Source organism: Zootoca vivipara, chromosome 3 (genome assembly GCF_965207765.1).
Source record: "Zootoca vivipara chromosome 3, rZooViv2.hap1.1, whole genome shotgun sequence".
Classification (NCBI taxonomy): Eukaryota; Metazoa; Chordata; class Lepidosauria; order Squamata; family Lacertidae; genus Zootoca; species Zootoca vivipara.
The window spans coordinates 65,282,975-65,300,457 of NC_142586.1; the positions used below are offsets into that span (position 1 = coordinate 65,282,975).

The 17,483-nt window shown below is 38.8% G+C and overlaps 1 protein-coding gene across 3 annotated transcripts in view; it reads left to right on the forward strand.

Annotated features, from left to right (window-relative positions):
- The window catches only part of TIAM2 (TIAM Rac1 associated GEF 2), a 125,897-nt gene that overhangs the window by 62,414 nt on the left and 46,000 nt on the right, over nt 1–17,483 (forward strand). Inside the window, exons 8-13 of one of the 3 annotated variants that reach the window (XM_060272770.2) lie at nt 509–694; nt 3,354–3,500; nt 7,144–7,215; nt 11,176–11,343; nt 15,537–15,620; nt 17,049–17,127. In XM_060272770.2, coding sequence (XP_060128753.1) covers nt 509–694; nt 3,354–3,500; nt 7,144–7,215; nt 11,176–11,343; nt 15,537–15,620; nt 17,049–17,127 — 736 coding nt within the window. The remainder of the gene's footprint in view (nt 1–508; nt 695–3,353; nt 3,501–7,143; nt 7,216–11,175; nt 11,344–15,536; nt 15,621–17,048; nt 17,128–17,483) is intronic. The other 2 variants (XM_060272773.2, XM_088666283.1) reach the window with 2 other exon arrangements.

Genomic DNA, 17,483 nt, shown 5'->3' on the forward strand with positions numbered 1-17,483 from the left:
TGCATATATTTTGTGTTGTCTTTTGTGTGTATTACCGAATATGCTTCCAACAGGTAGGCCACTCTTAGTAATTAAAGATGGTGACTGTGATCCAGAAAAATTGTCCCCATATTGTGAGACAACATTTTGTAGCCCCAATACTGAAGTCACCCAGGGCACCCTATGTGGAGCAATCCAGATAGGGAACATAATGTAATCTGTAAGTAGTCTAGAGCATTATGGATTGCAATAATCCTTTTTTAAAATGTTTGGCTTCTGTGGGTAACCAACTATTTTCCCAAATAATGATGTCAGTGTGCAGTTAAGGCCACCAACTTTGTTTTATTTTGATCCATTTTTTGAGGGTTCATTTTTTGAGTGTGACAGAATGTCTTTTTGGACGTGACCAACTAATCAGCCCTCCCAATGCTCCAGATGAAAGTGATTTAGCTGAGGGTGAAGAGATTTGACCACCCTCCATAAGCCATTAATTTTTCTTCTACTATTTCATTTGTGTGTATATAAACAGATCCAGCAATGGGAACAGAATCTGGAGAAATTTAACATGGATCTCTTCAGGATGCGCTGTTATCTAGCCAGCTTGCAAGGCGGGGAGTTGCCAAATCCAAAGAGCCTTTTGGCAGCTGCCAGTCGTCCTTCGAAGATGGCATTGGGAAGGCTGGGCATCTTCTCTGTCTCATCCTTTCATGCACTGGTGAGTTGGACATGGCTTCATATAAGTGTTTCGTAGAGGAGTTTATTTGTGACAAGATGCAGAAATGCACCATCCCTTCCCCTTCCCTCCATAACATATGTTCCTCTTCAGGCTATACCCTTTTAAATGTGTGTCTGGGTGGGGGAAGGGGTTATTGGTTTGTGTGGTTTTTCCATTCTTGTTTGTGTTATGTATTTTGTGTTTTTATCTTGTATTTTTATGTTGTGAACTGCCCTGAGATCTACGGATGAAGGATGGTATACAGATTTAATAACTATATAAATATTTTGCTGATAAATGCCATTTCAATGTGAATCTGACTATGAAAGTCAGTTTTGGGACCCCTTTCTTGTCTGAAGAAAAAGTACTTTTAAAAGACCAACTCATGTTACTCATTTGTTTAGAGCAGGCATCCCCAAACTGTGGCCCTCCAGATGTTTTGGCCTACAACTCCCATGATCCCTAGCTAAGAGGACCAGTGGTCAGGGATGATGGGAATTGTAGTCCAAAACATCTGGAGGGCCGAAGTTTAGACCATTTCTATCTCACACGCCTCCCAAAGATCGCAGGGTGGGTGTTGGCAAAATTGAATAGAATGCTGTGTCTGTACACAACATAATGAAAACACAACTAAAGCAAAACTACACCAGTTACTGAATATTAGTGACCCCTCCCAAAAGCTTGAGTTTTGAGCTGGTGACTGAATACTATCAAATTGAGCACCAGCTGAATTTTGGAATGAGTGAGGGGTAGACAGGTTGTTTCAAAGCCAAGAGAAAAGTCTATGGAGAAGATGCCATGTTTTGCCACCAGATATGCAACTCCTAGTGGCAGAATGCTAGGAGGAATCTTTCTGGGTGTTCTTAACCTATGACAGGATTGTACAAGGAGATGCACTCTTTCAAGTATTTTGGTCCCAAGACATTCAAGACTTTGTATCTGTAAAATACTTAATTTGGAATTGAAATGTGTTGGCAGCCAGTGCAAATCTTCATAAGAGCAGGTGTAATATAAGCTCTGGACAGAAAGTCTGCTTAGGAGCCAGGTCACTGCAATTTCTGTGTCATCTTCAAGGGCAACACTAAATAGAGTGGATTACCGTAATTAAAACAGGAGGTTATCAGGTCATAGATTACTGGAGCTGTGTTATCCTGGTCCAATAATGGCTATTGCTGGTTAACTAGCCAGAGCTGGGGGGAAATTCTCCATGACACTGCAGACGCTTGAGTCTCTAGTGACAAAGTGGAATTGAGGATCATCCCAGGCTATATATTTTATTCATTTATTTATTTATTTATTTATTTATTGCATTTGTCTATTACCCTTCATCCGCAGATCTCAGGGCGGTTCACCATTTAAAAAATACATGATCAAAACACATAATAAAATCAAGAACAAAAAACAAAACAATAACCTCCCCACCCCCTTCAAAGAGACTGCAATCTCATCAAGAACAAGTTGTTCACCTAATTCCCAGAACTGCCAAACCATAACATCTCTATCTTATCAGGATTCACTTGCAATTTATTTACCTATTACTGTGGCTAGACAGTGATCAGCACCTGATTCACTTGATGTGGAAAAATGGAACTCCATGTCAGCAAAGTTGAGTTCCTTACTGTAAAAGTATTCTCATATTGGAAAAGACATGAACATTCTTGTGGCAATGGCATACATGACTGTTTTTCCCCTGGGAATCTATAATTGGCCACTGCTGTAGATACAGTGAAATAGATGAATGTGTGATCCATCACACAGTTTGTTTGTTTTTAACTACAGTACTTCTATTTGTTCCATAGAAGTGCCAGCCATGTAGGAAATTTGTAACATTTGAAATGATCCTGAAAGAAATTTCTACCAAAAAAAGCTAACAGTATACATATTGCCCTTTTTCTCTCTAAAACACTAAGCTCAAAACAACACGAATGATACTTTGTTGAAAAATGAGATATAATATCTACTTGCTAGTAAAATCTTATGATACACTAACCATATTACCGTATGTATATATTATGTATATTGTTGGTGTATGTTGAAAAAGTTTATGTTGTTTTTTTAAAAAACAACAACTATGTTCCCATTGTTACTGAAATATGTAACTGATTATTAAATATAAAAATGCATATAGTCTCTTAAAATATCCAATTAAACCAAAGTAAAATTAGTTCCAAAAATGGTTTTAAAATCATTTTTTTCAAAGCTCGGAAAGCTTTCTCGAGGATGCTGGTATTGCCACATTCCATTAAGATCTATAATTCAGCCTTACACTAAACACTCTGTTTACCCTGCATGTTATAATGCATCTCTTCCTTTTGGAATTTGGCCAGATCACAGCTTACCATTCTTTGTTGGCTGCTTTGCAAAAGCTTATGTGGGTTTGGCAGGAGGTATTTCACAGATAAACCGTAGCTGGTGTGTTTGCTTTTTAAATGTCTTTGGCTGCAATTCTAGACACATTTACACCTAGGAGTAAATTCCATTGAGCTCAATGACAAATATTTCTGAACAGATATGCATAGGATTGCACTGTTCATCTTTTGTGTCATATTTTATTATAATTAGGTTTTTGTTACCTTTTGTTTTGATGAACAAGTTATGAAAAGCTTATATGTATAACTATGCTTGTATCTTCCTCGTTTCCTCCCCTCCCCCCAATTAGATCTGCTCCAGGGATGAAGCAGCTCTTAGGAAGCGAACACTGTCTCTCTCACAGAGGGTACGGAGCAAGAAAGGTTTGTTTTCCTCCCTTAAGGGACTGGACACTCTTGCAAGAAAGGCAAAGGAAAAAAGGCCTTCTATAACACAGGTAGTTCCCAGTTGATGCATATATATATGTATGTATGTATTTAAATAAAAAAAAATCTATAAAATTGTTCTAAAATTGCATTGATCATCCACCAGTGGTGTAAGAAACAAATGGCTTAAATTAGGATGCCTAATTGGCTATTGCAAACTGCGGTATGCAGAAAGCCGGCAGCCACACACATGCCACACACCATGTTGCCTTGCAGTTGCATGTCAGCATCTCCCATATCAGGTAGTCTTCAGATGTCATTGTAAGATGCTAATCTAGACCTAGCTAGTTAAGAGTGATAAAAGTCACTTCCCAGCAACGGCAGGATATGCAGGATGGTAAAACAAGATGGTTGGACAGTGTTCTCGAAGCTACGAACATGAGTTTGACCAAACTGCGGGAGGCAGTGCAAGACAGGAGTGCCTGGCGTGCTATGGTCCATGGGGTCACGAAGAGTCGGACACGACTAAACGACTAAACAACAACAAAAACATGACACTGGATTTGCCATTGTAACAGTCAGGCCTTTCCTGACTGTTGAAGGTGAAGCTGAGTGATGTGTTCTCAAATGACCAGCAAGATAAGGAAACATGGATAAAGGCAGTTTTATCAGAATGAAACCAGTTTCCTCCTCTGCCCTAAAGAAGACATGCGGGTGAATTCTCAGTTGATAGGAGCTCCCTAATCACAACTGGTTCCTCTGAAGTACTTTTTTAAAATATAAAAAAACCCTTTAAATAAATAGTGTGAGCATTTAATAGACAAGAACAGGAAAGTGGAGGGTAAACGCGACCAAGATAGGCAATACAAATAAAGTAAAACTTTTTTATGATTGGGAAATCACCAGTGACACATAGGTTGCCTCTCCCTGGTTCCAGAAATGTAATGAAACATGGAAATAAAAACCCAGTCTGAAAACTTTACTGTAACTGTAAATCAATGGAACAACTTTTCATATCTATAGAACCTAGGTACCAAATCCATAACATATTTTCTCTTGTTCCTGGATTATTATTATTAATTCAGTCACTATAAAATTGATAACAGCCTCTCTCAAGTGAATGACTTTGCTAATATATTTTCTCTAAATTGAAGAGACTGGAAGTTACATTATCTATGTTTACATACAGTGGCTACCTATCCTTTTGATGTGGCTTAATGACACATTGTTTGGAAAGATTATAAAGTATGTCGTTTAACTATAAACGACATGGAGCACGTCTCATTATAAATCTCTTTGGGACTTCTGCTGTGGGAAATGATACATAAATTCAGTAAACCTAACACAGCGTAAAGCAAAGTAGTACACTGTACTTAAGAAACATAGGGCAAGTATGAAGCATCAACTGTGGGAACCAATGTTACTCTGCCTTCTTTTTGCAAATCCCACTGGGTTAAATGGTTTCTAATAGGAAACCTTCCATAATATCCTACTTTGCAAATGGGAAATGTGAGCCAAGTTTATATAGTTATTGTAAAATATTACGTTCTCACAATTGAATACTTTGATCAAACCATTTTGTAAATTTTCAACCTGCAGACTGGACCAGAATATTACAGCTACCACTAGAGCCCTCATCTGAAGATAGATATTCTGGAAACATGACATAGCTAGGGGCTTATAACTTTATGTCAACTTTTAGTTTATCCCAATTCCTTCATTTTAACAAGCAAACCTTATGACGTGAACATGTCATTTATCTATCTTGAATTTTCCAACATGCCTCTTCACTGGATCTCCATGAGTTCCAGTGTTATGAGAGAGGGGCAAAAATTTTCCTATTCACTTTCTCCATGCCATGTATAATTTTATGACCCTGAACAAATCCTTTGGGGATTTCTACTTTGCTGGACACAGTGGACTTAATTATCTCTTTGACATACAGAATGGCACCATGTTCTGTGTGTCCTTCCCTGTCCATCCTATAGAGTTTATATCTGAAGATAACCCACTGATGTCCCACTGATTTTCTCCATTCCACCAGGTTTCCATAATGCCTACTATAGGAAGTGCATGGCAGCCATGAGTGCTGTGAATCATTTAAAGCCATAAGCACAGTTCCTTATCTTAAAATACATTTAATAAGATACAGATTAATAATCAGAAGCATATCAGAAAAACAAAACAGCTCTGCTTTTATCTTCAAGTGGTTTCTCACATGCTCCTTATCGAAAACCCAGCTATTGAGACATAAGAAAAATGATAGCAGTGACACATCAGTAGAACAGATTTTATAGTAATAATGTTTTTAAGGAGAAAAGGGGAGGACTTCATAAATATTCTGAGTCCTAACTTACCCTTGAAATGTACTAAAGGGCTTGCAGTTTACCAGGCTGGCTTCAAATCCCAGTTAGTGTTAACCAGGTGGGAACTGGAGGGAGTGCCTTTCATGGAGAGGGAGAAGCCATGGGTAATGAGTACATGATCCAATGTTTCTTAAGGCTTGGAAATTTTACAAATCGCACACAAAAACAGCTGGTATGGAGCACTCATTGAGTTCTGTGTCTTACTCAGCAAAAACAGCCGCCATTGATTACTGTCATTCATATATTGGGTTCAGCCACTGCTACCTAGGTTCAGCTGCTGAAAGGAAAAGATCCTGACTATTTTGTAATGGTTTTATTTGTTTTAAAATTGTATGTTTTATTGTTGAAACCTGCCCTGGCTCCTTATGGTGTGTGGCAAGTGAGAAATCTAATAAACAAACAAACAAAAATAGGAGTACATGATTTGCACTGGTATTTAATTGTTGTATGTAAACTTTGAGTGTGTGACGTTGTTGGTATGTATTTTAAACATGGCTGGATTAAGATATAGGATTGCCCCAAGAACCTTTTTCAGAGCATTTTAGTTTGATAACTGTAACAAGTTTGCAGTGAATTCTCCAACTGTGCTTGAAACAACATGCGGGCACAAACACTTTGCCTGCCTAACCAATTGTTGTTGGAGAGGAAGGATTTGGCCAAGGAGTTCTCCATGTAGAATCCCCCCCACCAATAATCACTTGGACTCCTGATATGCTACCTCTGAAACAAATGCACTCACCATTGATCACTACCATGACAAAAGAAGCACTCTGCATTGTCTTCATTACTGAAGCAACTATTTGGGAGACATAAGTGGACTTGGGGACAATGTGCCAAGGGGCATACTTTCTCTTAGTCAAGCTATTTGCATCCCTCTCTTCCAAGTTGGCAGTGAAGGGAGAGCTAGGCTAAGAGTGGCATGTGGCTGCTGAGAAACTGGTTATCAGGATGATCCTGGGAAAGGCTTGAGAGAATTGGATGTGAAGTCAGTTTCCTGATTGGCAGCTCTTTGTGTTGGCTGCTTAGTTAACACAATTGCCCCAGGATTCCAGGGCTAGTGTGTACAAAATGCTCTCAGCTGTCAGGACAGTTCTCTGGCAGAATTATATAGTGCATGCATGGAAGGTCTGAATGTCAGTATAATCTCTTAGTGCAAGGGGCTTCCACCCTGCCCTTTTCTTGGAATGCCTGCACACACTAACACCCAATAGTAAAATAGTAAACTGCTTTTCAGTTGTTCAGCTTTACTGATCTAAGTTCACTAGCTTTTCGTTCCTTTTTTGTGCATGTGAAACCGTTTTGCAAGGAATGCTTTGTTTATATTAGGATACACATTCTTTTTAATTAGATTTTTGACTCAACTGGAGGGCATGGATTTACTGGAACACAGCTACCTCAGAATTCCAGTAATTCTACCGAGGTAAGGGTTCTAAATCTTTGCTGTTCACTATCTATCACATTTTCTTAATGTGTTTCTTAATTCATGATTTATCTATGTTTCTCTCTCTCTCCGCTCCCCCCAAAAGAACTACTTAATACATTTTGTAGTAAAAAAGGATTAGCTAGTCTTGAGCATGTGAAACTATTAGAAAGTCATAACTTATATATGTTTGGCCAGACCTTAATGTTTCACGGATGTATAAGTAGTGAATACCTATCGAATCCTAACCCTCAAAAAAGGAACAGAGGGCATGGCTACCTAAATATTCAATATTCATTTAAATTGGGTGGTTGTAATTTGATACAGATTAGTCTTTAAAAACTGAAGCAATCATAAATCCTGTGTATAGATATATATATACACACACAACATATATAAATCCTGTGTGCAGCTGTATGAACTGCAAACCAAAGGAAACTTTTTGACTGATTCTCTCCAATCCCACCCTCCTTTTGATCTATTAGTATGTCTTCTTTGTATTTTCCTCTGTCCTTTAGTGGACATGTGCTAGGAATACTCATTTTTCTACTACAATAAGAAATTGTCATGTAGATTTCCTCTGGGGTAAGCAGGCTTCAGGACCAAACCAGCTGTCATAATTGAAAAGCTTTTAATGAGCCAACACTTCAATAATACCATAAGCATAGCTGGCTGTGCGTCACTTCAATGGTCCTGTCAGCAGGACTCAGCAGGACTTCAGGCCTTTTATTTCAAACTTAGGCTAAACCTGTTTGCTTTCTTTTTTCTTGGGAATACACCCTCCATCTTAACATCCAGTACCCTGGTTAATTCATGTACTTGTTCGTTCTGGAATTTTAAAAGCTTAAATTATTATCTTAAAAAGCATTTTATCACCAGCACCTACAAAGTGTGCCAGTTGACACGTCACGCTTTCAAAAATTCCTTCCCTAAACAGTGAAAAGTCTTATAAGGTAGAAGACCTGTTCATCTGACCTTCCTGTGCCTTGGGATGCTAGGATGGGTTTGTTAGTATTATTTGGGTAGAGCATCTGTGTTGCATGCAGGAGGTCCCAAGTTCAATATTAGGCATCTCCAGGCAGGGCTGGGAGAGATTCCTGCACGAAACCCTGGAGAGTAGACAATACTGAAGAAGATGGACCAATGGTCTGTTTCAATATAAAGCAGCTTCCTTGTGTTCCTTATGTGGGCTGCATTTGAAGTGATATCTTTTTAATGCAACTCTTTATAATTGGACAAAAGCTTGTCTTCCGAATATCTCTTGATATTTCCTATTACTGTGTCTTTCTTTTTTCCATACATCCTGTACTTCTAAAATTTATTGGGATATTGCTCAGAAGTGTTCAATAGCTTTAAAGTCAGGTGGAAAAATCTATAATTTTATAATGAGCTTGGATTTTTAAACCAGAACTATCCCTTCTTTGGAACTTGGTTTATGAGCCACTGGTCTTATGTCTGCTAAATGAATAAGATTGGGCATTGATCTATGTAAACGTTTGAAGGACTTGAATAACTGTCTGCAGATTTGTAGGGGTTTCTACAGTTTCTTCATGCCTCATCCAACAACTTTTTTTTTTAAAAAAAGTGATTCATCGTAGCTCGCAAAACCACCAAAGTTGGAAACAAGCCTATTTTGTTAGGAAATTTTGAAGAAAAACAAAATCAAACCGTTACAAGAGACTTCCTGATGAGTTCAGTGAAGCACAGCCCCATTAAATGTTCCGTGCAGGTTTTCTGAGGTGTTTCATATAAAATTTGTGACAAAACAAAGACAGGAAAATCATGAAGTAACCAACTGCTCTTCAACCAACACCGTGGCAAAGCATAGTACACTCTACAACCCTGGCATAGATTTATGGAAAACTGAACGTGTTGTTGGGCCTCTGCATGGCTATGGATGAATAAAGTACTGTGGTTATTACTCACTCTGCAGACGTTACTGGGTGGGAAAATACAACCCCTTTAGATTCAAAGATGGAAAATTTGGATGGAGTAAAAAAAATGTAAACCACCATAGAGCGTTTCCATAAAACAATCAAAACTTTTACAAACGTTTTTGTTTACTTATCCCTGGTCACAGTAAACCTAAAACAGTTTGTAAAGACTCACGCCTATATGAATTTTCGGCATTGTTTTTGAACAAGTGGTCTGTCTGTTATCACATTGCTCTGGGACCTGGATGTGACAAAGGTAGTTGAGGTTTGAATATTGGAAAGCTAAAAGAAACTTAAGCCTAAAAGAAACCCCCAAAAACTGTTTTTAGTGTGAATCCCCTGCATTACATTTCTGTTTCCAGATATTATTGAAACGGAGTGCACTCTGCTGATGAAATTTACACAAATCTGAACATCTGAAAATGATTCTGTTGAATCATTTATACATTGTATATTTTTTGTGTATTGTTTTATCACTTAGAAAAGCACTCTTGGGTGCTCAAGATCGTGCGATACAGACATTTATATTGTGACTATTTATATTTGAAATGGCTTTCATGCACCTCATGTATGAAGTGATCTTATGTGTGGCCCCAGAGTGTCTGGGGCAACCCAGTCAGATGGGCGGGGTTATAAATAATAAAATTATAATTATTAGTTGAAATTAGAGTGACTTATTTCCTACGCCTCCTCCTTGTGTCATCTCCATTCTTTCCCCTCTCCCTCCGCAGTTATTTTTTTTCTTCCCGTTTTGCTGCTGCATGAGCAGAAGCAGTGCTGTTGGTTTTTCTCTTGCCCCTTGCACCTCATCCCTGCTTTGCTTTGAGAAAGGACCAAGAGGGTCGGTCCTTTAAGTGAGGCATTCTGGGTGAGTGGACCAGGAAAGCACTTCTGCTGCCACTGTGATTAGAAATTCTAAGTAAGTACATAAAGTCCAGTAAAGTAACTGGAAACTGGTTGTAAAAAGAAGAAGAAGATTTAAACACTCTTTCAGTGCAGCAGTGTTGCAGGAGCTGCCCTGGTCACTTCTCACAGAATCCCTCACTCTGAGAAAAGAACACCTTGGTCCTTTCTCATAGTGAGGCAGGGAGGTGATGTGAGTGGTGATTCAGAGCCTAGCATTACTGGGTGGGTGTCTGCCTGATGGTTTTGGTCACAGCAGGAGTACTGGCAGGCTCAGCTGGCCAGCCAATAATGAGGTAAATGAGTGCGGATCCTGGGAGGGGTGCCAGTTTACCTGGGACAATTGCCTCGTGATTGGGCCAGCCCTCCTTAAATAGAACTGTGTATCATGGCTCTGTGAGTTGTGATTCAGTGAACGTCTTAGGTTGTATTCATGAAATGTCCATCCTATTCTCCAAATTCTTGTTTGCTTTCCTATATTCCTCTTGTCAGCTGATTGTCTCTTGTGAGTGCAGCATGTAGGAGGCAGAGGTATTGGGAAATTAGAACAAAAGCCACATTGTTATTTCATTCTAGCAATCTTCTATCACTCAGATTATACAGTGGTACCTTGGTTCTCAAACTTAATCCATTCCAGAAGTCAGTTTCAAAACCAAGGCGTTTCAAAACAACCCCCAAAACAGCAATTTTACATGAATTTTACTATCTAACGAGTCCATTGATCCATAAAATGAAAGCAATAATCAATGTACTGTACTATAAAATAAGACAGTATTGTAGGTGATAAAAATTAACATTTTTTTCTTACCTGCACTGATGATAGTCATTGTTCGGATGGGGGGGAGCTTTTATCCATTTGCCTCATTGAAAACTTTTGAAAACCGGTACACTCACTTCTGTGTTTTTGGCATTTGGGAACCAAGGCGTTTGAGTACCAATCTACCACAGTACTATATAGTATACTCTAGTTGGGTTAGGCAAAACGGAGAGTGAGGTGTTCATACCCCAATGTGTGAATGTTAACACAATTATTAGTAGACAATGGACTCTTTGTTTGAAAAACATCAGTAACAAAAATATTTAAGTGATACTGCTTTATTAAATTGTTATATTTTTCTTCCAGCAGAAAGTAGATGAATTTCTAAATGTGTACTGCCCAGCTCCAGAAAGTTGTTCAAAAGAAAATACCTGGGACATCCAGTCACCTGTTCACTTTCCTGATGGCCAAGGAGTGATGCTAACTCTCAAGCCAGAACACAGAGTAGACGATGTTTTGACTTTGGCATGCAAGGTACATTATTCTTCATCTTAATTTGTCTGGCTAATCCCACTGCTTAGAACTTTAAAGCCCAGGTGTTGCATCCTTGCAAATATGTATATATGGTTTTAAAGGATTCTGTGTAAGATGATACTGCACACAATGCAGTTCAGTCTCCAGTAAAGCTAAGCACCAGATTTTAACCTACCGTACTATATTTTTCTGTCTCTAAAATTATGAATTGGCTTTGCCCCCAGTATAGCCGAAAGATATGTAACAGTGAAGCACAGTATGAAAAAGTTGAATGCTAGGATCTCAGAATGTACTATAAAAACAAATTGATTTAGAAAGCCAAACCATAATGTATTTTTTTCTCAAAAAACACTGAAACAGCATTTTAGATCATAAGAAAAATTGCATTATAACAGGAAGCAATAACATCAATGGATCTATTCTTAGTAAAATATGCGTAATACACTCATAAATCCTAATGACTTGAATGCAAACATACCCATGTGCACAGAATCACAGTCAGTGGCAAAAAAAGTACGGTAACTACATTAATATATATATTTTTGACACAAATAAAATCTAGTCATTGAATGCCTGAAAAACCCAAATTAAGCCCAATTAAATTTATTTGATTTTAATAATACTGGAGTGTGTTCAGCTTTTTGTTGTGTCACTTCTGGATAAGCAAAGCAAAGTGGTTTGGCCTAAGGGTTGCCCTCTGAATCACCCTTGATTCACCAGTAAAATTAGTCTGGGCCTCTTTGTTTAAGGTTAGCCTTAAAGTGGCTTCACTTTAGGTGCCATAAACAGGACATGTCAGTCTTGCAAGCACATCCTTAACTGGCCATATAGCAGAAGGGGAGGGGGTAGAATCAGGCTTTTCCTAGCATTACTATTAGATGTTAACATGCTTGGCTTTAATTATACCAAGTCACTACAAATATATATTTTTAAATTGCTCATGTTGCCCACTTTAGCTTATAGTTTTATCTTTTGTTTCCTATTCTATGAACTAATAAGTAAGGGAAAAGGCAATGTATCATAGGGAATGCCACTAGGTGGCGGGAGAGACCTGAAGCCAGGGGGAAAGGGGAAATTGAGAAAATACTGTTATTTGAACAAGGAAAACCTTGAAGAAGAACTAATACCGGTAAATATAGATACTGGGGATTATTATTTTTTTGTAGCTTCTTCTCTTTTTGTATATATCACTTCATTGATCTGAAGTTATTTTGATTTCTTTATCAATTAAAACTTTGTTTCTCTTTTATCTTTCTTTCTGTTCTGAATACTTTTAATGTTTTTCATAAGCAGTCTCTTAATGCTGACTCCTTTCTGCTACATCTTTCCTGGTTCTTTTTTCTTACATTTCCATACTTCTCTGGTGAGTGCTGGGAATCTTCATTCTTTAGTGCAAAGTGGTGTTTGGATGTTTGTGTATGTTTTGCAGTTGTGTCTGGCACAAGGGTGGTAGATAAAGACAAAAAGGGGGGGGCATAGATTGCTTGACTCCCACTGTATTTAAGTAATCTGACTGTGCCTGTGTAGTAGGCACAGTTAAGGATCTTCCCCATTACCTGCTGGCATCATTTCTATACTTGGATAAGAATGACGATTTCTAGATTCCTATTTAGATCCAACAAAAGATGATTGCATATCAGGTTAATATGTTTCTAAATGGAACATACGAATAACAGAGCAAGGATAATCAGTAGAAAATATATTAGTGCATGAACTTTTAAAAGAGCCACATACCCAATTGCTTTACAGTACTTTTCTTAAAAATGACTGCTTTATAATATAATCTATCCTTTAACAAGTATGTATACGCAGTCACAAAAATAATATTTGAACTCATCATAGACCAGGTTCAAGGGGAATAATCATGATCCAGGGAAATGAGCCACAATCGCATAAAAGAGTCTTGCTAGATTAGGCTAATGTCCCAATAGCCCAGTATCCTGTTGCCACAGTGGCCAATCAGAGGCTTGTGAATAGCCTCTGACAGCCTTATGCCTGTTTGCTGCCTCCTTGTCCTTTCTGTTCTCCCTTCACCTCACAATTTGGTGACCGCTCAAACATCTGAATCAGGAAACAGTGGTTTAAAGGCTTCTTTGAAAAATAGAATATGTAAAGAACTGATCCTGAACTGCAGGGAGCGCTTAAACTACAGATGAAGATTAGGATACTTTGCCAAAGTCAGTCATACAATGGAAAGGGGAAGAAGAGAGGGTGTGAGCAAATGGGTCCATCTCAATATGATAAACTGTAGCAGTCAAATTCACAAGGTGAGCTTAATTGCATTAGAACATTTGCAATGCACCCTGTACATTTGGCAGTTCTCTTGAGCAAGTGTAAGGTGCTGAAGAAGACATACTCAAAATATATTTTGTGAAAGCAGCAATGCCACAAACATGTCTTTTAAAGAATGGATGATACCATGAAGCAGTTGGTTTTATATACAAGTTTGGATATGTTGCTATTTTTCTTACATTCCACTACATGTCTTCATATACTTTATGGATTATTATAGTGGTGGATGATTGATACAGTTTAGTGTATTAGGATACTGTTCATTTACTTGTTTGCCTAAACAAATAAACCAGGAAGAGTGCTTTATTTGTAGCATCAAAGATTCACTGAGATTTTGTAAATAAAAACTTGGTCATTTACAGCAGCAATAGATGCTGGATATCAACATCTCCTGAAATGTTTTATTTGGATAACAACCACTTACTGGTACTTTTTTATTTGAAAAAACTTCTGCTAGTTTCTCAAAGTTGAAACTAAATTGATACAAATTGTGCAGGATTGCAACCATTTCCAAGTACAGTGGTACCTTGGTTTACGAACTTAATCTGCTCCGGAAGTCCGTTCTTAAACCAAAGCGTTCTTAAACCAAGGTGTGTGCTTTCCCATAGCGGGGGAGGGGGGGACTCACTCAACAGGAAGCGAAACATGTTCTTATTCCAAGGCAAAGTTCACAAACCAAAACACCTACTTCCGGGTTTGCAGCGTTCTTAATCCAAGTTGTTCATATCTTAAACCAAGGTACTACTGTATTTGTTCATCCAGGTTTTATGGAATAGATCCTTTATTCTTTGTGCTGGCATTCATTTTTTTTATTTTATTAATGTGACATATTCAAGAAATACACAATTAAATAAGATGAATCAGAATGTGACACGCTATGTAAAAATCACTTTCTGCCCAAAATATTGCTGAATTACCTTGTTCAACTGAATAATATGTAGCTGGAAGATGCAATTCCATGAGCTGAGTTCCACTCACAGAAAGATCCCATGAGCTAAGTTGTGTTTGCAGAAAGGGCTTCCCCAGCACTCTTTAATAGAAGAGGTGGGGGAAGGCAGTATTCTCCAGTCCTTTCTGAAGCCTCCTGTACCTTCTGATCTGCTCTGCTGGGTTGAGGGGACTCTTCATGGGAAGTGGCATGGAGGGTTGCAGCCTCCATTGGATCAAATCTTTATTTGCATGGAAGGACTCCTTTTGAGCATGGAAGGGTATGATAGCCACCAACCCTCTCTTTTAATGGATGCACAGACTGTTTTGTTTGAGCTGTTAATTTGTTGATGCTTGAAATGAGATCAGTGCAACTTCAGCTTTATCCCAAGAGCTTAAGGAACAGCACCTCAAGGGTTGCACTTTGTAAGGGCAATCTCTTGAGGGAAGTCCTCCCTCTTCCGTTATTTAGCTTCCTGGAGGTAACACATGTTGTGGAAAAAATAGGTGGTGTTTCACGATCTCAGCGGAAATGGGCAGTAAAAAGTTCAATAAAATCTAGCTGATGCAGAACATCCTTCTCTTAACAGCCTTTGTGCGCATAAGCATTTTATACATCAGATGTGTATGTTTCACTGAGCAGAACTAAGCCATCTGGAAGACCTGTAGAAACTTAACAGATGTCAGTTTAAACTGAGGAAGAGAACAAGGTTCAAAGTTTATTTACCCACCTTACCAGACAGTTAATTTTATGTGCAGGAATAAACATTACAAACCTTTTGATTTTTAAAAGCAACAAAACCGCTGCTGTGAAATCTGTACAACTTAAATTTATTTATGGTGGTTATTTAGGAAGTGGCTTATTGAAGATTGCTGTTGCATCATTTGATGACTGTATCTGTGTGCATCTGCTGTGACATCTAGACTTGTACAAATAATTTCTGAATTCTAGATATATTCTTTTCATCCATTAGATGAAGCAGCTGGAACCAAGACATTATGGTTTACAACTTAAAAGGCTTGCTGATGAAAATATTGAGCACTATGTTCCTGACCAGGCAAGTGACACAATGAAAGATGTGCACCCTTGTATTATTGATTGATAGATTAAATTAATATACCGTCCTTCTTCCAAAGATCACAGGCTGGTTCACAACATACAAATGATAAAGTTAGACAAATATTGCAAGATTGAGCAGAGTTGGACTCATCCAACACTTGCTCTTCATCAGTCACATTGTTGCAGAGGGTTGGACTAGATGACCCTTGTTGTCCCTTCCAGCTCTACAATTCTATGATTCTTTGAAATAGGTTACAAAGCACAGTATGGGCTGGAGGAGGAACATTTGTGTTTATTCAGATGGGGTAAAGGTAAAGGGACCCCTGACCATTAGGTCCAGTCGTGACCGACTCTGGGGTTGCGCGCTCATCACGCATTATTGGCCGAGGGAGCCGGCGTACAGCTTCCAGGTCATGTGGCCAGCATGACAAAGCCGCTTCTGGCAAACCAGAGCAGCACATGGAAACGCCGTTTACCTTCCCGCTGTAGCGGTTCCTATTTATCTACTTGCATTTTGATGTGCTTTCGAACTGCTAGGTTGGCAGGAGCTGGGACCAAGCAACGGGAGCTCACCCCGTCACAGGGATTCGAACCGCCGACCTTCTGATCAGCAAGCCCTAGGCTTAGTGGTTTAACCACAGCGCCACCTGGGTCCCTTCAGATGGGACTACTTAATAAATATGGGTAGAAGGTTGCAGTTTCCTCCTTGGTTCACTCTAAAACAGGCATCCCCAAACTTCGGCCCTCCAGATGTTTTGGACTACAATTCCCATCTTCCCCGACCACTGGTCTTGTTAGCTAGGGATCATGGGAGTTGTAGGCCAAAACATCTGGAGGGCCGCAGTTTGGGGATGCCTGCTCTAAGAGAAACAATTGAGGCATGCCAGCCCTAATGCATGGATACCAAGTGAATTGGTCGGATATAAATTTGAAATGCCTAGCTCTATCTTAGGGCCGAATTATACATGATGTTAAAGATATTAGAAATAATGGGGGAGGAGAGAGGAGAGGAAAAAATATAGGTACAGGGGAAACATCTTCATGCTGACTGTACCAACCCCTTTTTGATATGTCAACAGAAAGGACAGATAATCAAAATCAGCATGTCTAGTTTGAGCTAAATGATAAATAGTTGAATAGTTGGCACAACTTAACTTTCACAACTCTTTCCACCCCCCACCTCTAAGGTGGTGTACAATGAGCACAAACAAGTATGGCACATGAGGCACAAAACGTAAATGGGGTCCTGCATGGTTAAAATATAGTAAAGCAAATAACTGGCACCTCTCTAACTAGAAAATGTGACCCAGAGCAGCTGAAACAAAATTAGTCTAATGGTGATTAGGTTGGGAGTTCCTTCTGAGTACATCTTTGAGATGTATTTCTCTACAGTTAAAAAGTTAAGATTATATTTTCTCTCCTACAGATATATGATGAAATAGAAATCTTTCCTTTATGTATCTATCACGTGCATCTGACCAAGAATGAGGGTATAACTGATTTTGGTGAGTGCAGTTTCCAAAATATAAATTTAAGAGATGCCAGTGCATCATAAACTATACTACTAAGTACAGTAACCTTGTCTTACAAGCTAAACTGAAGAGATTCAATAACAGAGATTTATACCTGCCACTGCGTGTACATACATTCTTTGGAGAAAGGGTGTGTGGGGATGAGTCATGCCAGACGCCTGTAGCCTTGAGCTGCTTCAAGAGGCCCATCACAGCTGGTGTCCTAACCTTGAACAGAAATCAGACATGGGAGAACATATTCCCAAATTACACCAACGCCATTTACCCCCTTTTCCAAGTTAAGATTGACTTCTTTTTTGATCCTCCGGTGGTGTCGGGAAAATTGACAG